The sequence below is a fragment of the Macaca nemestrina genome, chromosome 12 (genome assembly GCF_043159975.1).
Source record: "Macaca nemestrina isolate mMacNem1 chromosome 12, mMacNem.hap1, whole genome shotgun sequence".
NCBI lineage: Eukaryota > Metazoa > Chordata > Mammalia > Primates > Cercopithecidae > Macaca > Macaca nemestrina.
This window is the reverse complement of record NC_092136.1, coordinates 93,409,577-93,436,320: the sequence shown is the minus strand read 5'-3', so window position 1 is coordinate 93,436,320 and position 26,744 is coordinate 93,409,577. Positions and strand designations below refer to the sequence as shown.

Here is a 26,744-nt window from a genome sequence, read left to right as displayed (position 1 = left end):
TTCTGGGGTGATGCAGCCAGAGAAGTGGGAGTGTGAAGCTGCAGTGACCCTGGCTTCCTGTCTGGAGGAGAAAACTGGCTTGCTGCAGCTGGCTTGGAGTAGGAGGAACTTGTGGGCAGAGAGAAGCAGAGAAGGGAGTGTGTTCGCCTGAAAATTCCCTCCTGTCTGGCCGCTCTTCCTTATTGCAAATTTTCTTTTGCCAAGGTATTTCGTTTTGTTACTTACAACCAAGGATCCTGAGTAACAGACATGACCTTCATTAACTCATTGAACTTCCCTTACTCTAATTTTTTCCTCATGTATACAGTGGTATACAAGTAATTACCTCACAGTCAGAGATGATCCAATAAAATAATGAACATGGAAGCTTGGGGGGACTGTAGCATAGGAGATGTGGAGGCTTTAGCATTTTGTGATTATTTTACTAACTACCTGTCACTAATGATCTGATTGTTCTGAACATCATTGGTTTTCTTAGCATAAGTTAAACATTCTTTCAGAAACAAATGATGCCAATTACACGCTCCACTTTTTAAAATCACAGAGTTGCTTGACCTGACCGGTGTATTTGCAGGAAATGAATGAATGGCTCTTGATAAATTGTGGCCTTTCCAAACCTAAAAAAAGCTTTCTCTGAGTTGAGTTTTAATTATATTTTGGGGCGCAGAGAGTACTGCCTCCAGGTCAGGTGAGCTTTTCTTCGTGTTTCTGTGCCAGGGATAATGGTGCCAAAATTTTAGAGTAATGATTCATTTGTTTGGCCTTGGAGTTAAGTAGCCTTGGGTTTGAATGCCAGTGTTGCCACTTATTTAACTGTGTTATCTCTTTGAGCCTCAATCTTGAAGTCTGTAAAATGGGATAATTACCCCAACCCTGCAGATGGAGGATTATAGGAGATGATGTGTTTAAAGTCTTCAGCTATGTCTGGTGTGTGGTAGATGCTGAACAAATGCAGCTGTTGCTATTAAAAACGATACCTTCAGTAAACCATTCGCAACTAAAGGGAATGAGACTAGAAAATGTGAATGCCAAAATCAGTTAATCAGCTATTGAATATACTGTTGAGTGCCTCCTCTGTGCAAGGGGTGGCAGTGGAGTGGATAAGAAGTTATGTAACACCATTCCTGTTTGTTTATTAGGGAAATAAATCATGTACGTATGGAAAAAAGTAATATGTGAGGCAGCTGGATTTTGGAGGGTGGCAGAGGATTGAAAATGGGGAGGCTTCTTGGAGGTATAGAGCTGATGGAAAAATATAGCAAGGGAATTGATGTCAGGAGTTAAACACTTAGGGCGATCTTTGGAAGAGACCAAATTTTATTTATTTATATATTATATAGCCTCATCCTGTTTTATTTTTCCTTTGTCTTCCTGATTCCTTCCCAGATCTGCTTAATGTTTCTAATCATTATATTGATGACCCACGCCCATTGCCCATTCCAGAGTTTAGCATTTTCTTTGCAGACTCATTTTTGCCGTGAACCACTGGCCTACAGCCCTCAGTGATCAGAATTCTCCTAACAGATTCTGCATCCCTCCTCCCATTTTCTCCACTTTGATTTTGTGCACTGGAAATGGCCTTCTCAGGAGTTCCATCATGTGGAGTCATGTCCATTCATTCAGCAGATGCTTGTTGAGCACCTACTACAGGCAGCATGTGGGGCAGTATGCAAAGGAGGTCTGGGGAATAAAGAGATTGATGAAACCAGGCGGTCCCTGCCCCGAAGCAGCTTGGTTAGTAGAGGAAACAGATGGCCAAATGGACTCTAATTAAAAGTGATTAGTGCTTTATATTGGTCAAATAACGAAAGACATTTGGCGGGAGCCCCAAATCCCAGAGTCCTCTCTCAGTCACTTGCTGCTGTGCTTGGTTCAGAAAGGCTGTCCCCCTCATGGAGCAGTCTGGGAAAATGCATTCTTTTTTAATAACTACGATTCTGATGTGAAATCTCTCTGCATAGTGTCTTGGTTGGGAAAGTATATAAGCGAAGGTTCCTTTTGTCACCTCCACCCAAATCCTCTTCCACTGAGGAGCCCAGTCTTCCTTCCTCTCACAGACAAACCTGCTCTTCCTCCTGGCCCCCCCCATCTCAAAATTGGCACTGTCATCAATCCAGAGGCTTGAGAGCATCTTTGGTATCTCTCTCTCCCTTATCACCTCTATCTGATCATCCACCAAATCCTGGCAACTCTATTCCCCTCTCTTCCATTGCTGTCACCCAAGTCTAAGCCATTTCTAGCTGCACGTCATGACCCATGTTACCTCATTCTGAAATTAATTTAGGGTTTTCCCCCCATCATTTAACAAAATAAAAAAAATGGTAGAATGGAAGACATTCGAGTAAATTACATATAGTAAGTTTGAGTTTTATTTTGTGAAACTTGTGTTTGTGTGTAATAGTTTCACACACAAAAAAAGGCTAACATTGCTAAGGTCTTCACATATATTGACTTATTTATCTCCCACAACAACCTATATAGTAGGTACCATTATGCTTATCCTTATTTTACAAAAGAGGGAACTGAAGCTCAGAGAATTTGAGAAGCTGGCCCAGGGTCACAGAGAATGCTAGTGTTCCAGCCCCCACAGTGCAGCCACAATAGGCTTATAAAATGCAAGTCGGATGATTCTTCTCTGTTGATGAGTCCCATGCTCTTAGTTGAGTATAAAGTCTGGTCATAAGGCCCTGTGTAATCTGGTTTCCCCACATCTCTCAGGCGCCTGCTGACCGTCCTCCTGCCCTACTGCCTTTCAGCTTCTAGATGTGCCAGGCTTTGAAACACCTCAGGGCCTTTGCATTTGGCCTTTTAGACTTAGTTAGGCCCTTTCATGACCTGCCCCCATAGTACCCTGTATTGCTCTGTATTGTATTGTACTACCCTTTCACAGTACTTACTGGAGCTACCAAGATATACGGTCAGTGCCCCACTTAATGACAGGGATACACCCCGAGAAATGCATCATTAGGCAGTTTTGTTGTGTGAATATCGTCGAGTGTGCTTACACAAACCTAGATGGTATGGCCTGCTACAAACCTAGACAATGTGGTTATAGCCTTTTGCTCCTAGGCTGCAAACCTGTATAGCATGTTGCTATACTGGATACTGTAGGCAGTTATAACACAATGGTAAGCATTTGTGTATCTAAACATATAAAAGGTACAATAAAAATACCGTATAAAACTTCTGAAAAATGTATGCCTGTATAGGGTACTTGCCATGAATGGAGCTTTCAGGACTGGAAACTGCTTTCAGTAATTCAGTGACTGAGTGGTAAGTGAATGTGAAGGCCTGGGACACCATTGTACACTCTTCGTGTGGCAGTGCAGTAGATGTGCTTATGCCAGCATCACATCACGCAGAGTAATGCTTTGTGCTATGGTTTTATGGTGGCCATGACATCATTAGACAATAGGAATTTTTCAGCTCCATTATAATCTTAGAGGACTACTGTCATATATGCAGTCCTTTGTTGACCAGAACATCATTATATGGTGAGTGACTGTACACTAAGTCCTCATTTAACGTCACACGTGGGTTCTCAGAAACTGACTTGAAGTGAAACCATGTATAATGAAACCAATTTTATGAAGGCTAATTGATATAAACGAGTTAAATTCCTATTGCATATTTCTGGCACAAAAATATCACCAAACTTCAAAATAAAGACCCCGAACACTTCCAGTACTAAACATTGAAGTAAATGGGAGCTATACATACATTTAAGAAAAATTAATAACAGGTGAGATCATTATTGATCCAGTTTTTGGTGGATCAGTGAGTGAGGGTGGTCGTGGTGGCAGGTTAAATCAAGGAATACATGTTTGCACAGTGAAAATTACCAGGGACATCTCCTCCCACCATGCAGTTTAAAAACAATTACGAATATGGCAGCTCATTAAGCACTTTCAGACCACATTGTTAATGTCCTGCATTTGTATGATTATACTTTATGAATTTTTGTTTGATAATAATTTGTATCCATTCATTTATCCATTTTCTAACCTGCTTATTCCAGTGCAGAAGAGCATGTGGCTGGAGCCTCTCCCAGCAGCTCAGGGCACAAGGTGATAAGTGCACCCTGGGTAGGACGCAGTTTCATCCCAAGATGCGCTCACACCCACTCCGATGGGGACCGTTAGACACACAAATGCCTAACTCCAACATCTTTGGGATGTTGGAGTTAGGTATTTGTAAAGTTTGTAAGAGGAAACCAGAGTACCCAGAGAAAACCCACACAGACATGGAGAGAATGTGCAAACTCCACACAGACAGTGGCTCCAGCTGGGAATTGATTTTTTTTTCTTTTTATCAACGTTATAATGCAATGATGCTATTTGAGGATCTGCTGTAGTTCCTTGCTGACTTCAGGGGCACAAAGGCTGGCTTGCATCCTCAGTCCCTGGGGCAGCGTCTGGCATGCCAATCAGGGAAAACCTAACTGGGTGTTTGATTAGCTATGGGAGGTGAAGGAAGGGAGCGGTCTCATTTTTTGCTTAATTGTCTATCCCTGTCAAAATAATCCTTTCTTCCTCCTGTCTTACCTTTCTAGAAAGCATGTTTTTTTTTTTTTTTTTAATTGGACATGTTTATTTCTGTGGGTGTGTCAAAGTCTTTTGAGTGGGCTTTTTGTTTTTGTCCTTTTTTGAGATGGAGTCTTGCTATGTCGCCCAGGCTGGAGTGCAGTGGTGTAATCTTGGTTCACTGCATCCTCTGCCTCCTGGAGTTAAGCGATTCTCCTGCCTCAGTCTCCCTAGTAGCTGGGAATACCGGTGTCTGCCACGATACCTGGTTAATTTTTTGTATTTTTAGTAGAGATGGGGTTTCACCATGTTGGCCAGGCTAGTCTTAAATTCCTGACCTCAAGTGATCTGTCCAACTCGGCCTCCCAAAGTGCTGGGATTGCAGGCGTGAGCCACTGCAGTGGCCTGTTTTTGTTTTTTAATCTGTGAATTCCCAGTGTGCTGCTCTACTAGATGAAGAGCTGCTGGCTTACATCTGTTGGGCAGGCTCTTAGTCCTTGTGGGCTGGGCAGTGTGGTAGTGAAGGAGTCCTGAGCCCCAGATCAAGAGGTAGAGGCCCTGACTACACCACTTCTTTGCAATTCAGGCCTGAGACAGCTTCCTGGTCCATAAGATGGTGGTGGGGTGCAGTGGGGTTGGAGGTGGGTGGTAACAGCATACAAGCCTACATCTGGTCTGCTTTTGACACTTGGGAGATAATAGTGTGTAAAAGGTCCGGGCATGGCAGTGTTGGCTGTTCAGGAAAAGTGACTTTGTTTTTTTAAAATCTTATTTCTTGGATCTCCTTGTGCTTGGCAGTGTGCCTTTCCACTTAGATCCGGGCCTTGGTTGGTCAAGGACAGTTTTTTCATCAGCAGAGTGACTATAGTCATAAGGCCAAAGCTATTCAAATTCCTTCCTACGTTCACACATTGGTGATTGTTGAAACCTTAATATTTCACCTTGGAGAGCTTTCAGGCCTAGACTAGTGCAGTGACAACTGTAGGTCCTGCTTTGGCCCTGCGGTCATAACTACAGTGATAATAATTGCAGCTTTCATTTGTTGAGCATCTGCCCTTCGCCAGAGTCCATGATGCTTGCACCAACCCTGTCAAGTAGGTGGTGGACTCCCCATTTTATGGAAGAGGAAACTGTAGTCCAGAGAGTTTGAGAAACTCGCCAAGTTCTCCCGTTTGGAGTTCTCTATAGGACCTCCTTCTCATTTAGTTGTAACTACTCTTTTAATTGCTTTTTTTTGTTTTATTCCAGTAGGTTTTTGGGGAAGAGGTAGTGTTTGGTTACATGAATAAGTTATATAGTGGTGATTTCTGAGATTTTGGTGCACTGATCACCTGAGCAGTGTACACTGTACTCTGTATAGTCTTTTATCCCTCACTCCGCTCCCATCCTTTTCCCACCAAGTCCCCAAAGTCCACTCTTATGCATCGTTCCTATGCCTTTGCATCCTCATAGCTTAGCTCCCAATTACGAGTGAGAAGTTAGGATGTTTGGTTTTCCATTCCTGAGTTACTTCACTTAGAATAATGGTCTCCAGTTCCAGCCAGGTTGCTGTAAATGCCATTATTTCATTCTTTTTTATGAGTGACTAGTCTTTCATGATATATATATAGAGAGAGAGAGCACAGTTTCTTTATCCACTCTTTGATTGATGGGCATTTGGGCTGGTTTCATATTTTTACAAACGCGAATTGTGCTGCTGTAAACATGCATGTGCAAGTATCTTTTTCATATAATGACTTCGTTTCCTCTGGGTAGATACTGGGGTTGTGGGGCTGCTGGATAAAATGGTGGCCCTGCTTTTAGTTCTTTAAGGAATCTCCACACTGTTTTCCATAGTGGTTGTACTAATTTACATTCCCATAATTGCTTTTTTTGTCTTAGAAAATGATGGCTGTTTGTAAGCTCCTTGTGAGCAACTTTTTTTTTTCCCCCATTTTTGAGTCAGGGTCTCATTCTGTTGCCTAGGCTAAAGTACAGCAGTGCAATCATAGCTCACTGCAGCCTTGAGCTTCTGGGCTCAAACGATCCTCCTGCCTTGGCCTTCTGAGTAGCTGAGACTATAGGCATGTGCCACTATGCCCAGCTAACTTTTTTTTTTTTTTTTTTGGTAGAGACAGGGTTTCACCATGTTGCCCAGGCTGGTCTCAAATTCCTGGGCTGTAGTAAATTGCCTGCCTCGGCCTCCCAAAGTGTTGGGATTACAGGCATGGGCCACTGCACCTGGCTTTGAGCCATTTTTAATAAGTTGTCTTTTGTCTCTTCTATATGGCCTCTGTTCTTGATTGGCATAACCCAGTTTTACCTAGGTGAGGTCATTGCTCAGTGGGTCTGCTCGTCCAAGCTCTGCAGAGGTCTACTTTGCTCTGAAAGTGTTTCCTGCTCCTTCTCTTCCCACCTCCAGTGGTGGAGTTCATGCTGATTGGATAGAGTCCATGCTCTGGAAATAGGAACCAATTTTCTCTCGTCACTACTTTTTATTTCTAACTGCTTTTGTTCGTCTTTTCTGGGCTTTATTCATTTTCCTTCTTTACTGCTGTAGTTTATTGCTCTTTGCTGACTCCTTTATTTTTATTTTCCAGACTTGCCTGAAATGCATCTTGATTCTGGCATCTTTAGAAGTTTAAAGCCCTGCACTTTGTCACTAATGATTTCCCTCATTTTGCAGAATTCCATTTGGTTGTAGTTCTATTTGGCAAGACCCTGCTTTTCTTCTTTCTTAAATCATTACATTTTAATATTCTTCTCTTCCTGCTCTTTTATAGAAATTTGTATTTCATTTTTTAGGTTGTAATAAGGGACCTTCAACGCCCTACAGTTTGACTTCTTATACTTACTTGTTTTCAGAATCATATGTTCATAGAGCAGAGGCACTTTTATGCTGTCCTTGCTTTTTCTAAAAGGCATATCTGTCCATACCATTTTGGTACTCAGCACCCTTCATAGGTTCGTGAAGATCAGCTCTGAATGCCCCATCCCAGTGTTGGAGACCAATGGTGTCCCCCTCCCTTCGCCTGCCCCCTATGACACGAGATCAGCAGTTCTGCAGAATTGGTTTCAGGACCCCTTTACATAACTCTTAAAAATTAGTGAGATTCCCCAAAGAGCTTTTGTTTATGTAGATTGTATCTAGCAATATTTACTGTGTTAGAAATTGAAATTAAAGAAATGTAAAAATATTTATTAAACTTGTTTAAATATAACAATAAACCCATTATATGATATGTGATAACATAAAGGAACATTTTTAATGAAAAATAAATATTTCCAAAGCACAAACATTTAGCGAGAAGAGTGACATTGTTTTGCTTTTTCCCAAATCTCTTGAATGTCTGTCTTAATGGAAGACAGCTGGAGTCTCATAAATGCTTTTGCATTCATTCTGTTGCAGTGTGTTGTGTTGGTTGAACTATATGGAGAAAATCCAGCCTTACACAGACGTGTAGTTAGAAAAGGGAGGAGTGTTTTAATAGCCCTTTCAGTTAATTGTGGAGGGTCTTTGAAACTCTATCAGAACTTTTGACCAGCTGTAAAGGTTTGTTGCAACATAGAATCTTAAACCAATCAATGAACTTTTCATAATGCTGTTACATTAAAGTCCGTTGTCCTATCACATACCTTGAAAGGATCTTTTATGCATCATTTTGTAACATCATGCATCATTAGTCATTTGGAAAATATCAAAATATCACATTTAATACCACCATTTAGAAAAATATCAACATGTCACATTTGTTAATGTCATTGCCATTCTCATCTGAAAAGTCTTTAAGTATTGAGATGCTCTAAAGCTCCAAATACTGGATATAAGTTTTACAAAGTTTCTTTTTTCTTTTTTTTTTAAGACGAGTCTTGCTCTGTCACCCAGGCTGGAGTGCAGTAGCGCGGTCTCAGCTCACTGCAAGCTCTGGCCCCTGGGTTCACGCTGTTCCCCTGCCTCAGCCTCCCGAGTAGCTGGGATTACCGGCGCCCGCCACTATGCCTGGCTAATTTTTTTTGAATTTTTGGTAGACATGGAGTTTCACCATGTTAGCCAGGATGGTCTCAATCTCCTGACCTCGTGATCCACTCGCCTCCGCCTCCCAAACTGCTGGGATTACAGGCCTAAGCCACCGCACCCGGCCAAAGTTTCATTGGTTTTGAGACAGAGTCTCTGTCCCCCAGGCTGGAGTGTAGTGCCACGATCGCAGCTCACTGCAACCTCCGCTTCCCGGGTTCAAGCGATTCTCATGCCTCAGCCTCCCGAATAGCTGGGATTACTGACACCCACCACCACGCTTATTTTTGTACTTTTAGTAGAGACAGGGTTTCACCATGTTCGCCAGGCTGGCCTTGAACTCCTGATCTCAGGTGATCTGCCCGCCTCAGCCTCCCAAAGTGCTGGGATTACACTGTGTGAGCCACCGCACCCAGCCCCAAAGTTTTAATTTCTGCTTGAAAGCCCAAAATTTGTGTTTAGCAACAAATACCGTCAGTTTTCCTTGAAATAGCAGGCTCACTGTATTTATTTTTGACAAAGTGTCTATAAATACACAAATCTGAGTAATCATAGTTTTTCTCAGTCATTCTTTCAAGGAAAGATGATGTTCTGTGAAAAACAGTGGCTAAGCCTGCAGCTCAGTCACACAGGTACTTTTTCTTCCTGAAGCCAACCACCGTACTCTGGCCTGCAGCAGAAGTGCTGATTAAGTGGTTAACATTTTGTTACATGGGATATTAAAAAGATGTGTGCTCAAGAATCAGTATTTAATAAAATTAATAATTTTACTGCTTCATCAAGGACACTCTTAGGTAAAATTGACTTAAAAAATAGTTGTGTGTGTGGCAGTAGAGAATATAATGACCACTGATACAGTGAGATGCCACTGCCTTGATTTATGCTAAGCCACCAGTTGTTTTACCTGCCATTGCTTTTGCACCAGCAATGTAAGTGTCAACACAGCTGAAGAGAGTTTTGACCTTACGGGACTCCCAGAAAGGGTCTTGGGCCACACTTCAAAAACCAGTGGGTAAGACTAAACTGCCCATCATTCATCTGCATGCTCTAGATTCTCTTGCTTTCCATATCTTGGCTCCATGCGCCCTCTACCCGGAACATTCGTCTTCACCACCACCTCTCCCTCCCCCTGTGTGTGTGCATATTCACACATTTGTATACATCTACACATGTATAGGTGTGTACGTGTGTATAAATGCACACGTGTGTATATTCAGCTAGTACTGGTTATAATTGTGTGCAATGATCTCATCCAGTAGATTGTAGACTGTGGGCCAGGTTTCATATTTATCTTGGTGGGCAGGAGCACCAAGTACCGTGTGTGGCACAGCTAATCACTCATTAAATGTTAGCTATTTTCATCATCATCAGCATCATCATCATTGCAAGGACTTAATACATTTTTCTTTTTTAACAAATAAAGAGTTTGGGTTAGTTTTTCCCATGGTTTCCTTAGAACGTTTGTTCTCTGTGATATCAGTTTAAGTGTTGATGAACGGGCATCTGTGGTCAGCTAGATTTGGGAATGCTCAAATACGTTTTTGACTGAAGGATTTTCAAGATCTTTTATTGTATAAGGTGTATATTGTGAATCTTTAAGGGGAATGGGAGGCTATAGAATGTTGCATTTCCGAAGCTGAATAACTTGTGAACCTTCTTTTTTTGGCATAACTCATAAAATTAGGTTTCTTGGAATTTTCTTTGGGAAATAATCACATAGTATGGCCTTTTCATTTTTACAGATGAGGAAACTGATGACCTATATTCATTCTTGCATTAATTTATACCTCAGATATGTAGTGAGTACTTCTTAAAGTTAGACACTGCTAGGTTGGGTAATACAATAGCAAGTGAAAAAAAAAAAAACCAGAGTTGGGGAAAGTGTTAATTATACTGTTTATATGGAATAGATGATTAAGTGGGAGGTACAGACATTAATGAAGTAGTTACTGAAATTAGAACTGTTATGTGAATGGTGTGCAGGAAGGTACACAGTGCTAAATCATTTGTTTTTTGTTTTGCTCACTTTCAAAGCTCTGCCAGGCCTGTTTAGGTCTTCCTCTCAACATTTTGCCAGTGCTGGCAGCTCTGTGATCCAGACTGCTGAAGATCAGTAAAGATGTCCATTTGCCCAGCTGCATCATCTGAGAGTGTAGCATGTTGAAGACATGATCTGTTACAGCGTGAGACAACTTTCTCTTAGTGCTTCATGTTTAGTAGGTACTTGTACATATTGATAGACTGCATGAAGAATGCAAAAACATACTTAGAAAAACCTGGACTGAAGGACAAACCCTACACTGTGGTTTCCTCACCCACTGCCCTAACTCACTGTGCTGTACAGGGGGACTGAATAAAATCATTTAACATGCATTTCCTGTGCCCCTGCTCTGACCTGGCCCCATTTTGGAGGGATCCAGTGACTCTTCTCTTCGCCACCATGCAAAACAGAAAAGCACATCTTTGTGTTTTGATCCAGTACTGCCCATACATTGGGGGAAATGTTAATGTACTATTTGTATGAATATGTTTAATCAAAGGACATTATGTTGATACAGTAAAATTGGCCTGTGGTCTGGTGGCTGCCTGGGCAGATGATAGCAGGAGGGTTTTGTGACAGAATAGCCTTGGAGTCAGGACTTTTGTAAGAAGATTAGGTCAGTGTTTGATTTGATGTTTCATTCTGTGAAGTCACCTGCAGAGAAATCAAACATTTACATGTTGATTAACTGGTGATTTTGGTTTTGGCATGTGGCCACAGGCTTTGGGCTGGATGAGCTCTGGGAATGCATAAAAATCTCTCATTCCGTCTCTTGTATGGGTAGATAAGCAGGAAAATATTTACCTTCTCAGGTTATCCTCTTCAAAGAAGCCTGAAACTTCTTCAGCCACATCATGTTCCTGCCAGAGTCTGAAGACCAACAGGTTTTCAAGAGACCAAGGGTTGAGTGGAGTCATTTAGAGAATGGCATGTATCCAGGTTACTAAATTTGTCAATGTTGCTCTGAGATTGAATTAGGAAAATTCCCACTGAGTTCTGGACCTCTTGATTTGTAATCTTCTTTAAGTTAGAGTTGCAGAAATATCATGGATTCCTACTTTAAAAATAACTTTCTTTTCTTTGTAAAAATAATTCAGACTAATTGTAGAAATTTGGGTAAATAGCAGAAGGCATAATGCTGAAAATTACCCATAATCCTTCTTCAGAGATAATCACTGTAAACATTTTGTTGTATTTGCATGTATTTTTATATGCATAATTAGGATCATTGTGTATAAATTTTGTTTCTTCTTATTCCATTTAATATATGAATACTTTTTCTTGTGTTGAGAGCAACATGGACTTGTATTAGTTTCCTGTTGCTGCTGTAATACATTTCCACAAACGGGGTGGCTTAAAATAACAAATTTATTCTCATAGTTTTGGAGGCCAGAAGTCTGAAATCAAGGTATCGGCAGAACCGTGCTTCATGTGCACAGACTCTAGGGGAGAATCCGTTCCACTCCTTGCTCTCCCAGCCGCTGGTGCTGCCAGCATTCCTTGGCACGTGGTCTTGTCATTTGTATATCTGCATCAGTTTTCACAGTGTGCGTCTGTGTGTGTGTGTGTGTGTAATCTGCCTTAAAGGACATGTGAATTTAGGTCCAGTCTAGATAATCAGGAATACAGCTTTATCTCACAATTCTTGACTTAATCACGTCTACAAAGACCATTTTTCCACATAAGATAACATTTCCAGGTTTCAGGGTTGGGACTTGATGTGGTTTGGCTGTGTCCCCACCCAAATCTCATCTTGAATTGTAGCTCCCATAATTCCCACGTGTTGTGGGAGGGAACTGGTGGGAGATAATTGAATCATGGGGGCAGTTTTCCCCATACTGTTCTTGTGGTAATGAATAAGTCTCACAAGATCTGATAGTTTTATAAGGGGAAACCGCTTTTGCTTGGTTCTCATCATCTCTTGTCTGCCACCATATAAGATGTGCCTTTCGCCTTCCACGCCATTGTGATTGGGGAGGCCTCACAATGGAACTGTGAGTCCATTAAACCTCTTTTTCTTTATAAATTACCCAGTCTCGGGTGTGTCTTTATCAGCAGTGTGAAAATGGACTGATACAGGATCTGACCTCTCTGGGGCCATTATTCAGCCTTCTACGGGGTTCTAGACAATGGACTCTGGAGCCAAACTCTATGGGATCTAATCCTAGTGCCTTACTAGCAGAATAACCTTGAGCAAGTGCCTTAACTCTCGATACCTCTGTTTCTGATCTGTAAAATGGGAATAATAATACTTGCCTCCTTGAGTTGGTATACAAAATACAAAGATTAATATGTACAGAACACCTAAAAAGCTCAGATTAGTGACTGGCCTGTGTAAGGAGTAGCTGTTATTATTGTAGTTGTTATTTTTATTAACAATTCTTTGTCAGATGCCATTTTTAATGGCTGCATAAGAGTTTTTAAATGAATCTACCATAATTTGTCTAATTATACCCTTTTGTTGGAAAAGTTTCTTTTTCATTTTTTATCTCAGGTATGATGTTGCCATGTAGCATTAAGTTTTGTTCCACTTTATTCCTTAGTGTAGAGTTCTGAAAATGGAATTACAATGTCAAAGGATGTGTACAGTTTTAAGCCGCTTAATGAGAATTTGTTAAATTGCTTTCCAGAAAGTTGAATGATGAGAGTACCTGTTTTATCATAGCCATACCTGTTACCGCATGTTACCATTTTCAATACTCTGAGGTCCTTTGGCATAGTCAGCCCTTTAAGGCTGAAGTGTAACAGCATAGGGCCCCTACACGTTGTGGTTCATTCAGTGAGGAGTATTCTGACCATGCAAGACAACCTCTAACACAAAATGACATCCTTGCTTTGTGAAATCACCCAAGTGCCTTCTCCATTCTGTTATGAAGCCTGGAAACTTGCTGGGTGTTTTTGAAGTTAGTGGGAGGGCTGTTGGGGGAAAGGTTGTTACTAGCAGGGTAATGCTAGGTTTACAGGGACTTCAGTAGCATAGTTTTGCTTCTTTTCTCAAATGTGGACATTTAAAACTGAGCATTTGATGGGATGAGGAAGGTACATTTGAACAGAAAACAGATTAATGTAATCGCTTTGCAACTAAGGCCATGTGAGGGACGGGAGTATGGGGTGGGGAAGGGGAAGCTCCTGCATTGTCTGCCAGATTATCTGGGAGATCAGCCCTGGGAAAGGCTAAGGGAACAGTCTGCATCTGCACTTAACCCCATAGGTCACCTGCTAGCCTGCTCTCCTTTCTTGATGCTGCCCATTGCAGTCTGGTCCTGTGCAGCCCAGGCCTCTGGGCTGTAGAGAGGCATAGCAGGGGTTCTGAGTGTGTGTGCTCAAGGGAACCTGCTTCAGTTGAGGTCATCTGGTCCACTGCTGTTCAGGCTATTTAGAAACACAGGGTGGGCTGTGTTTCCCCAGTGGAAATGTACAGTATGCACCATGTGCAGCAGGTCATGCACAAATTCAACAATACCCAAACCAGCTATAGTTGGCTAAATGGTGGCCCCAAAGATGTGCTTAGATTAGAACATCCCTGGAACCTATAAATGTTAATTGGAAAAGGGGGCTTTGCAGATATGACTAAGTAAGGATCTTGAGATGAGATCATCGTGGATTATTTTGTAGGCCCTAAGTGCTGTCACAGATATTCTTATAAGAGAGAAGCAGAGGGAGATTTGACACAGAAGAGAAGGCAGTGTGCCAAGAGGAGAAGGCATCTGTCAAGATGGAGGCAGAGGTCGGAATGATGTGGCCACAAGCCAGGGAATGCAAAGCCACCAGAAGCTGGAAGCAGTGAAGAACGAGTTCTCCCCTACAGCTTCCAGAGGGAGCATGGCATTGCCTATTCCTTCATTTCAGACTTCTGACCTTCAGAACTAATACATTTCTTGTTTTAAGCCATCCAGTGATAATTATGGCAGCCTCAGGAAACTGGTATACTAGTCTGTGCCCTGTCCAGGACAGTTCCACTGTTTATGTGCTTGGCTCTGTAGCAATATCATATTGCTAGAAAAGCTTCTGAGCACTTACTCCCAATTTTTGTATTTATCTGGTCCTGACCCAGCAGCAGAGTTGGCACTGGTTTGCAGAACCCCTGTTGAGTACCACTGATCTAGTCTCCATCATTTTATGAATGAAGAAACTGAGGCCCAGTGAGAGGAAGTACTGTAGGTTTGGGACACGCAGCAGGTGCCTCTGCTCCTTGGAATATTTAGACAGGGCCAGATCTGGGGAGAGCAGATAGCAGAGTTGCCCTTTGGAGGCCAGCTGGTGTCCCTGTCGCTGTTCTGTACCCTGTTTGGTGAAAGCTGATGCTTCAGTGAGCCTCTGGAGCAACAAGCTGCTCAGAAGGCCTAGAAACTGGGGCAAAATAGTAGAGCCTTTGCTGCAGCTACTGAGCCAACAGCAGCAGGCAAAGAACCCCATCAAGGGTAGAGGTCATGGCTTGCTAATGACTTAATTTCCTGATGACTACTTCAGTCTTTATAGACCCTCTGGCTCAGGTCATATTTTTCCTCTGGAGCCCAATTTGAACTTTCCATATTTTCAGAATGGTAATTATCTCTTAGGGAATGGGGACTAGACTACATGCTGCTTTGATAAAGTCCAAACTCCTTTACTTGGCATTCATGACTCCTGAATAACCAACTCCCTTCCCCTTTCCAGTTCTGCGTCCCATCCCTCCCTTTTACCTACCTTAATCTCTGGACTTCAGCAAAATCAGTGCTCCCTAGTAGAAGAGAGTACAAGATGTTAGGTTCTTAAGTCCCCACAGTAGGTAAGTTCGTGATTGCCCAACTCAGGAACTAATGGAAAAATATGGCGAGGATAGAGGTTGGGCATCCATCTGTGAAGCTCTTGGGGGGATAAAAAAAAAACAACAACTGTTTACATTTACTGCAAGAGAATATAAAGGCAGCACAGCAGCCAGTACCAACCACTAACATGAACAAAGTCATGTGAGACCACCTGGCCCAGTGGAGCAACCAGATGCCCATAGCCACATACATAAGCCAGGCAAGACCAGAAGAAAAAGCCCCGCTGAACTCAGCACTGATTGCTGACCCACCACACCTTGAAATGAAATGTCTTTTTTTTTTTTTAAACAAAACAAAATCACAGTAAACCAAGATTTATCTTTACATATATTAGTAATGATAGGCATTGTACCATTACTCAATTATGTTTTGCTTGTTATGGACACTTTTTGGAGCCTCCCACCTTTTTATTTTCAACGAAACTCTTATTTATTTTGCTTTATGAGTAATACCCATATTAAAAGCCCCTTTCCCCCAGTATCTGGGCTTCCAACTTAATATTTAATGCCACTGAGGTTTTGAGTTAATTTGTTGGCTGTCCTTTGTGGCTCTCACACATCTCTTCCTTTCCTCTCTGATGTTATGGGACAGTAGTTCAGATGCCTGGGTCACTTTCTCATCATCTTTTATTTTTCCCAAGGCTTTGGTTTAAAAGCCTCTGTTCCTTCACCTTCCACTTTCATTTCTTTTTCTAGTCCCAAACCTGTATCCCTCGTTTTTAAATCAGTGGTTTTTGATTGCAGGGAATAGCTATGCTCTCATGGCAGCTTAAGTTAGCAGTGAGTTTGTTGTAGTAATCCCAGGAATACAAGGAGCAAAGCTTGACTGCCTGCTGGAGTGGGAAGGCCCCTCTAACTCCACGCAGGAGCTGCGTGCTCCTGCCCGTCACACACATGCACGCGTGTGCCAGTGTATCTGTCTCTGTCCCCTTCTGGAGCAGGACGGTGATAAGTGTCTATCCCTAAGCCAGTTGGGAGAGGGGGACCGTGTCACTGCCCTTTCAGCATGGGCTGAGGGGCTGGGGAGTCCCAAAAAGGAGTCTGTGGAGGGATACCTTCCCAGCACCTATGATATCTTTTCTTCTAATTTCTCAACAGGGATAACTCAAGTCACCCGTACGGAAAATCAGTTTGCTGAAATTATTCAATCAACGATTCTTGAAGTTGAAGAAAAGGTAAACATTCTCTTATAAGGGAAACTCATTGTCTGGGGAGAGGTTACTGTCCCTGTCGTTCTTCCCATATGCCCAGTTTTGTGTGTAATATTTTACCCCTTCTCTCTGCCTGGCCAAGTTCCTCTTCATCCCTCAAGATCTTTATCAAATGCCACCTTTGTCCTTTGTGGAAGATCTCCTCCAGGCTGGGGGTGATTTCTCCTGCTGTTGAACCCCCACAACACTTTCACCTTCCTGTGATGTTTGTGTTCTCGTTTGCCCTTCCCCTGATGGTCTCACCCTTCCTCTCTTGGCCGGTCAGGTAGAAGTCCGTGACACACCCCCCATCATAGTACTTACCTCCACACTTTATTCTCGTTGCCTGTTTTTGTGTTTTCCCCAGTAAGCTCCTCGAGGGCGCATCTGAATTGTGCCTGGGACACAGTCGGTACTCCATAAATGTTTCTCGAATGACTAATGTAGGAGCCTCCCCACAAGAGGCCTGCTCCTGTGTGGACCCACATCATACCCCCACCACGCCTCCCTTACTGGGCCTGTACTAGAAATCATTCTTAAATACATTATGATCTTTGAGCATTCATCCGAAATTCCTGATCTTCTCCAGGTGTCCTTTGGCTATTGATGAAATGAAGCTAATAGCAAAGCTTTGGTATCTGATTCTTTTTTTTCACATTCGATTTTGGGCCGATGTTAAGAGCAGGAATCCAGAAGCGGAGAGGAAGGTGACAGGCAGAGCTGGATGCCAGTGGTCCCTGGAGCACAGCTCCCCAGCCCGCTTCCACCCCTTGTGGCGGGTGTGAGTGGGGGTTGCGTGTGGTGGGGTTTAGGTCTCGCTGTGGTTGTGGCCCCTCCTGTCTGCTGCACCAGTGGATCACCTTCTCCATCTGTGCCATGCTCTCGACTGCTTCACTCAGTGACTTTGTGTCTTAATCCACCTCCCTGTCCCCAGCCTTTGTCTTTTAAATAAACAAGTCAGCAGGTTCCTTTTCTCACACTGTTTACTGTAACAGCTAAAGATCCCAGAAAAGTTTCTTGTTAATTTTATGAGTTTATGCATCATAGCCAGAGAGATAAAGCATAGATCGTGGGTGTTCCCAGAGACATAAATTTCCAGAGATTGTTTTGCGTATTCATTTGCACATTGTTGTCTGGGTTGGACATGTGTATTGGGCTTCAGTGTGAGTTTTTTAATATGTATATCCTGTTATCAATAAAAAAATTATCCAAGCGGTTGAATCCTGTGAGACTTCGCGAGTGTGTGCAAATCAAGTATACTTGACTTTTCAACCTCTTCTTTCAATGTAACTTTTATACAAAATAAATAATCAATTGACAGTTCTCAAAAAAAAAAAAATCAGTGTAGTTGGTCACCATCATCTTGGAAGACTTGACTCAGCCCTTTCTGCCTGTAACAGTAACCAGCAGTTGTCTCTCACATTGGTAGAGTGCTTTCTCTTTTGCAAGGTGCTTTGACACACGTCGGCAGATTTGCTTTTCCTGCCAGTCCTGGGAAGCAGGCAGAGGCGAGTGGGAACCTCTCATTTTCAAAGTCAGGAAATAAGCTCAGAAGTTCGATGTCTTGCATAACGTCATGAGCTGATGTGAATGGAGTTCAGTTTTTCCCACCCCATCTCATCTTGGTCCCTCTCCTTTGGAAGCCATGGCAAACTAATAGTGTCACAAAACCATCTCTTCCCCACCCTCAGTGTTCTTTGAGGGAGGGGAGTCTTGACCTTCTGTTGAGAGTCTGACCCTGGTGCTCCCTCCACCCTCACCCAGGCAGCTCTCTTGAAAAAGCAGGTATGTTCCTCCTGAAACCTTCCAGTCAGTCTTGAAAGTTTTGTTTTTGTTAAGGCTAATTTAAATACAAGAAATTTAATTAGTTTACATGAATGCTGTATTGTCTTACTCTGAGTAAACTGGAAGACACTAACAGGTTTGATCAGCTTAATTCAGCTGTATCTGATGATGTTCTTTCCCTTTCTTCTCTTTTAAATAATTGCAAATGGTTTCCATCAATCAAGGCAGCAGAGCACAGTGCTTTATTGCCATGTGGAATTGTTTAGTTAACTGTGATTTTTAAAAAATGGCTCAACTTTTAATGAAAGAGCGGATTGTCAAGTGACTTTTTGATTTGTCCTTTGATGGGGAAATGGGAAAATAGAACCATCATAATAAAAAACCAGCTTCTATTCTAGAAGGGAAGCTATTAACTTAAGAGCAGGATATGATTTCAGTGAATTGCTCTTTTCCTAAAACAGGCCACTGTCTCTCGTCTTTTTATTTTGAGACCTTCCTCTGATACTCTTTCAGATTAACATTTTCCTATGGGAAACTGTAACCTGGAATCCCCCAAACAGGTTGGTACTCCCCATAGTGTAAGCACTGGGGCCCAAGACCAGATACCAACACCCTTTTACTGGGAATCCGAAACATCAATATCGAGAAATCTGCAAGCCTATTGTGATGCTTGTAATCAAAGGAAACATCAGGTTTCACATTTTACTTACAGTTGTGGCATGATGCAAGCACCATTTTACTGTTAAAGTTATTGTTTTCTTAACCCCAAAGCTGGATCTTCATTAGTGAGGATCCTCATAGAGCTACCCACATGGGGTAGCCTCTATGGGGTCCCAGGTGGGGTCCCAGGTGCTCCTTAGTGGTTGCGCCCACCTTGAATTGGCACAGTGGCAGGACCTCCGAGCACCATGAGAGGATGGACAAGGGTCACCTCTGAGGCTGGCCCGAGGACTCCTCTGTGTTCTGTAGCATTCTTACACCCTTTTCACAGTTAGCAAACTTGATATCTCATGGGCACCTCAAGCTTACTGTGTCCAGATTTTAACTCTTGGTCTGCTTCTACTATAGTCCCTTTCTAGGCCTCCTCCCTTCCCTCATCTTATTAAGGTGCATAGTTGTTAACTCACTTTGTCAAGCCGGAAACTGGGAGTTCATCTGTTAATACTCGTCTTTTTCTTCCTCCAAATCACCAAGTCCTAATGCTGCCTCTCCTAAAGTGGATATTGAGTTCATCCATGGCCTTCCTGTATCCACCCTCAAGTCCAAGCCAACATCATCCTTTGCCAGGTGACTGCCAAAGCCTTTTAACTGGCTGCCCTGCCTGCTTCTCTTTTTCTTCTGTTCCTGTCATCACTTTGGACCCAATGCAATCTTTAAAAATTCTTGTCAAATCATTTCACTACCTTGCTTGAAACCTGTTGGTGACCTCATCCTGCACTTGATGAAACACATAAGCCCAGTGCAGCTCGTGGAGAGGACTGCTCTGTCTGGGCCCCAGGCCTGGCTTCAGAGGCACAGCATTGTTGGCACCACGTTGTTATAGCTTGTGAGACACTCTCTGCTTCACTCTTGGCTTCCTTGGAAGATTGCAGTGACTTCAATTTTCCAGACGCAATAAAATATCTCAAGCTCTCAAAGGTGTACTTAGAATGAATATTGTGTTCTGGGAAATGGAACAAGGGGTGATTTGTTCCTCCAGATACCAGAATAACAATTCCTAGAACACAGAGGTGGACCACTATTTCATTTGGAACCTTAATAAGTTAATAGCCAATAAGTAATCAACTGAAATTGCAATACTCCTTGCTACTCCCCAAGCAACCTCCCCACCCTCCACGCACATATTTTGACATAAAAATGTGCAGCAGCATTTTAGCTCAGGAAATCTTGAATGAAACTTGGTTCTAGGTTGGTACAAGAAAAGACTGGCATTCTAGTATACAAGGGAAAAAGAAAGCTAAATATTAGCATACAGCTTTCCTTTTTAAATATGTTTCTCCTATCTTGAAGCCGATTTGTTTTCCTTAGTCTTGAGCTTTACTCCTATGTGTGTGTGTGCGTGTGCAGCCATGCACACACCTGTAAAGCACGTACCTGAATTTCATCTTAGGCATGATACTCTCCATTCTCAGGCCTTCCCCAAGGTAATTAATGTTAATACTGACATTCCAGCTGGATGTTTGGTACACTGTGGCCTCAAGACAACTTTTCTATGATCTCGAAATTGAAATGTTTTAAGATATGAGTTTGGTGGGTCCCCCTGATGAGTTACAGCAAAGATTGTAATGGGAATACTAGCAAAGGTGATTTTAATAGTGTCATGAGCGTTGTGATAGAGTTTATTACCCAGAGTCATGGGAACACAGAGATGGCCCCTCACTCACCCTGGGGAGTGGAAAGTCATGTGACCCTTGAGATGGGTCTTGAAAGAGATGCCAAGTACCAAGTGCTTATTACTTTTTTGCCAAGCAGAAGGAAGGCTTGGGAGAACAGGGGTGCAAAGGGCATTTCAGACAGCTACATGGAGAAAGGCCTGGGAGGTCAGCTAGAGCATGGCATGCCAGAGAACCCCGAGGAGGGTCGCTGCTGCAGTGGAGGGCATGGTGGGGTGGGAGTTGAGCGCAAAAGGTGGGCAGGAGCCAGATCATGCAGGTCCTTCTTTGGGGACCAGGTTAAGCAAGGGATTTGGATTTTGTTCTAAAGGCAGTGGAATGCCACTGTAGAATTAAATATTAGGGAGTTACTGGATCGGGTTTGTTTTTTGCAATAGGGATTCTGTAGGCATGGTCTGTACTAAGACTTCTCCTGAAAGTCAGTGATCTGATTCAGATATGCAACTCCTTTTATTAGTTCTAATGGGTGTGAAACTTAAAATTCCACAGACTTGCACGTTTTAGGTGTGACCGTAGGCTAGATGTTGCTAAGTGACTGACGTGTGATTGGTGTTTAGTGCCCTGCTGGAGTTTCTGGATGATTGTACTGCCCTGAGTTGCCATGCTCAGCAGTGGGGCATTCCAGGTGCCTGCTGAGTACGGACACAGGCAGTTGGATTCCTGCTGGTTTTGGAAATGGCACTCTGACAGTGCAGCGTCAGTGAGGTCTTGAATTTGTGACAGCAACTGAAAAGTTGCTGGGAATCTAGAGGTCTAATTATACTGTTAACTTGGCTTTCTCATTATTTGGTTAACATGATTTGGTTGGTTGTTAACCCTGCACTATGAAGCGATGCATATTTATGCTAGGAACATGTTTTGGCTTCAAAGTTTATGATAACTAGACTTTAAAACAGGTATGAGGTTTAGATGCATCATCTGTATCCCTTTGCAAAAGATATCTGTCTCCCACATTTGCTTCTCTGATGATTCTTCAGTGTTATTACCATGTTATTTTTTGCTGCTAAGGGGAAAATATGTGGGATGAGCAAGGGTGGCATCCCTTGCCCTGCCTCCATGGGCAGTGGTTCTGAAAGGACTCAGGAGTGTTTGCATTACTTAAGGCTTGAGAAAGCAGTAAGATGAAGGCAGAGAAACGGTGGAGGAGGCTATCACAATTTCCTCAACAACAAAGACGAGGGCTGTGGGGAAGGAGAGAGGGGCATGTTTGAGAGATGTTTAGGATAAGGGAGAACAGTCTGATGTAGGGAATGACAGAGAGGAGTGGTGTCTAGGAGATCCCCAAACTTCTGGCTTGGGCAGCATTGGTGAGAGGGACAGTCTTGTATCATCCAGCAAGTATATAAAGCAGGCCAAGATGAGGAGGCTTGGGAGTGGGCAAGAGTGCGGCTTGTTCTCCCACTGTGTGCAGACAGAACAGCCATGCGTGACGTGTCGTCAGAGGTCAGGGTTGGGCTCGGCACAGAGGCGTTGAAAGCCAGGTCCTATCTGTACCCTGTTTTGTTGTCAGTGGGGAACCCATGAACACATTCTAGTTAGAGGACTGAGATCAGACATGGGTTTCTGTGAAATCATTCCCTGGAAATTGAGTTACCAGGAGGCTGGAGGCAGGGAGGCATCTGGGTAGAGTTGCTGAGGACTCAGTGATGGCAGGGAGAACATACAGGCGTGGGTATGCATGCAGTGTCTGCAGCTTCTATTTTATTTGGGGATGGGTTGGGATACGGATTCTAGAGTCAACACAGAAGGGAATGAGCAGCCCTTAGTAAGCTATTAACCAGGAGCGGGTGGGGGCAGCAAGGGGAAGATGGAGTAGAAGGTGACCAGGAGTGCTCTCCTCTGTTCTGGTGCCCAGGCTTGCCTTAGTTAACAGTGGCCCCACGGTGGCCTGAGTGGACCTAAGGCTGGAGCTGGTCTGACCCTTGCTGACCTGGAGGCTTCTGTGCATTCTGCAGTTGGGCCAATGGCAAGATCAATAAACCTTGTCTTCAGTGCTCAGAAGCCTTCTTTTTCTGTGCCATTTGCCAAAACCATTCTCATTGACTGGTAAATCAGCTTAAGGTTCAGCAAAAAGGAGTACATTTAAGTTAAAGATCAAATATTTATCACTTTGTTAGTGACAAATGCAACTTCAGCAGCTCAAGTTCATTTTCTAATGGAGTGATTCCCTTTCTCCTACCCTAAAATAGACTCTTAGGAGACCCTGGAGAACTTTGACACACCGCTATGTAAGTATTTGATAGCAGCTTAGCTTACTGCCTTTCTTTTGCAAAATATTTGAATTTTGTCAGGAATCAAAGGTCTGCAGTGAAGCACACACGGTAAGCATTGAGATGTGCACAGTGTGTTTGCAGAATCCCTTTTGGACTGGCCGTCTCAGCTGCTCGGCTAGTCCCCTTGCTCACCATACATCAACCCTCTCTGCTCTGGTCACCCTGGCCTCTTACTACCCCTTAAAACCTTCATGCTGCTCCTGCCTTGTGGCCTTTGCCCTCCATGCCCTTCTCTGGCACGCTCTTCTTTGAGGTCTCCTTGGGGCTTGCTCCAGCCTTTCCTGCAGGCCTCTGCTCTCCAGTCAGAGGCAGTCCCTCGTGATGCTCTCTCTGTTAAATCACATCCCCCACCCGATCACCTTACACTCTTTTGTCTTGCTTCATAGCACTTTGTTCCTTGACATATTACACTTTTTTTTGTTTATTTTTTATCTCCATCAGTTGGAATGTGAGTTCCATGAGACCAGGAACTTTGTTTTCATTATTCTGTCCTGTTACCAGGACATTACCTAGCACATCGAGTCTGCCTTGTATTTGGTGAATCAGTGAATGATCATATGGACCGGTCAGTCAATCAGTTTGTGTATTCACAACAGTTAATCAGCATGTGGCATGTGGTAGGTGCTCAGGAAGTATTTGAAAGAATGAATTGGTGAGTGAGTGAATGAATCTGTTCATGGTTAGTCGCCAACACTGGTGCTCAGCAACTATTAGCTGGATAAGTGAATGGATGCTGGAGCTTACTCGCCTGTCTCTGGGGCTAGTCCCCAGCTTCTTTATTGGGGGAAGGCCCGGATGCACAACCTTTGGTGTGTGCTGTTGTTGTTCCTGTTTGATAAATTCAGTTAGTCCCCTCACTCTTTCCGTTTGTCTGCCATCAGCCAGGCTCTGTAATTAACTTACTGTAATTTAGCTGAGAGGTGAATTTTTCATTTTAAAGATGTTATAAACAGCTGGTGCTTGTGGCATCTTGGTTGTTGATGAAGTTCATGCCTAAAAGAACATGAGGGCTGTGTTACGTGTCCAGGAGAGAGGGGACTGTTAGCCCACACCTGGCCACAAAAACATGGGGACAGTCTGGCAAGTTCTGGCGAAGTTGTGTTTCTCTAGTTCCAGTGCACCGGCGTGCCAGCATGGGGGCCAAGGATCAGGGTCAATGTGGTCATCTTCCTCAAGGGTCACATTTAACCCAAAGATTTGGGAGAAATAACATTTTAAAATTTTACAACAAATGCTGATATTTGTTAGAGGAGAATTCAATATCGCTTAGTAGTTAAGAGCAGGCTGTGGAACCAGACTGCCTAGGTTTGGCTCTGTCTCACCACTTACTTGCCTGGTGGTCCTGAGCAAGTTACATAGTCTCAAAACTCATTTCTCACTTCTAAGGTGGGAGCCTGTGATGCAGTAGAGCCAACAGCATGGGGATGTCAGGGATCAGTGAGAGCCACGGAAGGCTTTATCACAGTGTGTGCACATCGTAAGTAAACAACAAGGGGGATGTTACATGTGATCACTTGACGTTTTAAGATAACGGAAGAGCCAAATGAAATTTTATTCTTACCCTGGCCATGCCTTAGACATGGCCTCCAGGGATGGGCATTCATTTCCTTCTGCATATTTCAGATGGGCAAGTTAGGAGAAGCACTGCCTTAACAAAACCTAGTGCACACCACTGGATGGCTTGCATGCTTTCTCAAGAATTCTTCCCCAGCCTTGCCTTGGAGTTGAGCTGCCATTAAGGAAGTGATGAATTAGCCATGCTTACTTTTAGTACCTGCTGTTTTAAAGAACCTAATTGAATAGCAAATGAAGTCGAGGGAACCTACAGATTTGGATAAAGAACTGCCAAAGAATGATGGTATATAGAGGAGCTTGTAACTTGTCTGAGCATTTTCACACAGATTGCTTGCATTTCATTCTTATAACCACCTATTCATTAAGGTAGAGAAGACTGTCAGAATGGAAAGAGATTTCAGTAATTCTTGGGTCTATCTCTTTGATCTGATTTCTGAAGTCCCTTCTTCAGCATCCTATTCATCTTTCAGACTCTGCTTGGTTTCTCCAGGAGACAGAGCATTTTCTGCCCCAAAGGCAGTTCAATCTGGGTCCCCGTAACTTCTACACATTGGTTTAGGTTCTTTTAGAGCCGCAGCTAAATCTAGCCCTTCTTCAACCTGTAATTTATCCCCTTTTAATGTACAGACCTCTGGAGCTAGTGTTTCCACAACCTCACCTGGCCACTTAACCATTGTGATTTAACCATTAAATATATGAAGTCTGCAAGAGGCAGCCTTGACTGGCAGGTCGACTTAGTCCAGTGGACTTCAGCTGCAGGTCTCAACTCATTGATTGATGGCGAAATCTCTTTTGTGGATCGCAACCAGCATTTTTTTAAATGAAATGAAGTATCAGACTGTATAAACATACATATTTTCTAAAACTCTGATTTCAGTTCGTGTTGCATGTGCTGCTGTTGTATTCTTTCTGCACATGATAAGCATTTCAAAAGCCATTGTTTTGGACCCTCTTACAGGAATTTCAAGTTACTTCATTTTTATTTAGTTATCATCTTTGTCCTTTTAATGGTTGACCTGGCTTCATGTCAACTAGTTAAAGACATAGTTGCTGTGTTTCAGGTTGCTGGTGGCTATTAATTTAACTCTGATTCCTCTGTAAAGAAGGGCATGTCCTGGCTGGCCAGGGTTAAATAACAAGATCTGTTCAAAAGCTCTGCTGCCTCATTTTTCCTTACTCCACCTTCAGTGAGAGGAGTTGGTTGTGAGCACCTAGAGGATTTCATGCAATCTTAGGGCCTGTCCTTAAAAGGCAGCCTTTCCTCAAGGCAGGAGGAGCCTACTTTGCTGCTGGCTCTGGGAAGGAGCTTTTGAGGACAAACCTGTACTTCCATGGGCTGCTTTGGTCTCTAGACTGCCCCGAGCCTGAAAGTATTCTCTCAAATAAGAGAGGCACCTTATCACAACTTGGTGTGAAGGATGTGACAATACCTCTAACTGGAAAGGGAGGGATGTGGCTTAGTTGAAAGAGCAGAGTTGAGAGTCCAGCATTGTTTTCTGGTCCTGAACTCTCTGCGTAGGGGATGGAGGGGGAGACGGGTGTGGGGGGACAGGTGAGGGACAGCTGTGGAGAGAGGGGGCTCCTTGGACACAAGACTTAAGCTCTTTGAACAATGGTCGGATTTCAGGCTCAGGGCCTATGCCAGGGATTTTTCTTTTGTAATCTCATGTCATCTTCACATTGTCTTTCTCTTACTTTGTCGTACTGGCCTGATGAAACCCCATCCTGGTTAAATTGAACCTCCTACTTTTTCTGTGCCTGCACCTGCGCGGTTGGTGCCATCCTGACTTGCCTGCTTCAAGCTGTGTGGCCCGCGACTGCAGTGGGCCCCGAGGCGGTGGTGGGTGCACGCCACTCCCATTCAGTCATTGCCTCCTGGGACAGCTGTTTGTGGCTTCTTTCTCTTCAGACTTCCAACATCTCCCTCCTCTCCCTGCCTCCTAAGCGGATGCTCTTCTTCCAGAAATTATTTTTCCTGCATAATTATTTTGTCATTATTCCTTATGATGATGATGATGACAGCTAATGCTTATATTATACCTACTATGTACCAGTCACTATTCTTGTATATCAGTTTTCTATGTGCAATGATTAGCCCCATTTTTCAGGTGAGAAATCTGAGGCACAGAAAGATTAGGTAATCTGTCTGAGGTTGCAGGGCCG

At 43.2% G+C, this 26,744-nt stretch overlaps 1 protein-coding gene across 18 annotated transcripts in view; it reads left to right on the top strand.

Annotated features, from left to right (window-relative positions):
- LOC105484354 (uncharacterized) overlaps nt 1-26,744 on the top strand; it is a 350,064-nt gene that overhangs the window by 151,516 nt on the left and 171,804 nt on the right. For 13 of the 18 annotated variants that reach the window (XR_011610987.1, XR_011610984.1, XR_011610986.1 and 10 more), the window contains one exon: nt 16,464-16,540. Coding sequence is in view for 8 of the 18 variants with exons in the window: in XM_071075468.1 (XP_070931569.1) it covers nt 16,464-16,469 (6 nt within the window). In the remaining 10 variants the exon portion in view is untranslated. Of the gene's footprint in view, nt 1-10,551; nt 10,738-16,463; nt 16,541-22,922; nt 22,962-26,744 lie in introns of all 18 variants that reach the window. The other 5 variants (XM_071075470.1, XM_071075466.1, XR_011610983.1 and 2 more) reach the window with 4 other exon arrangements.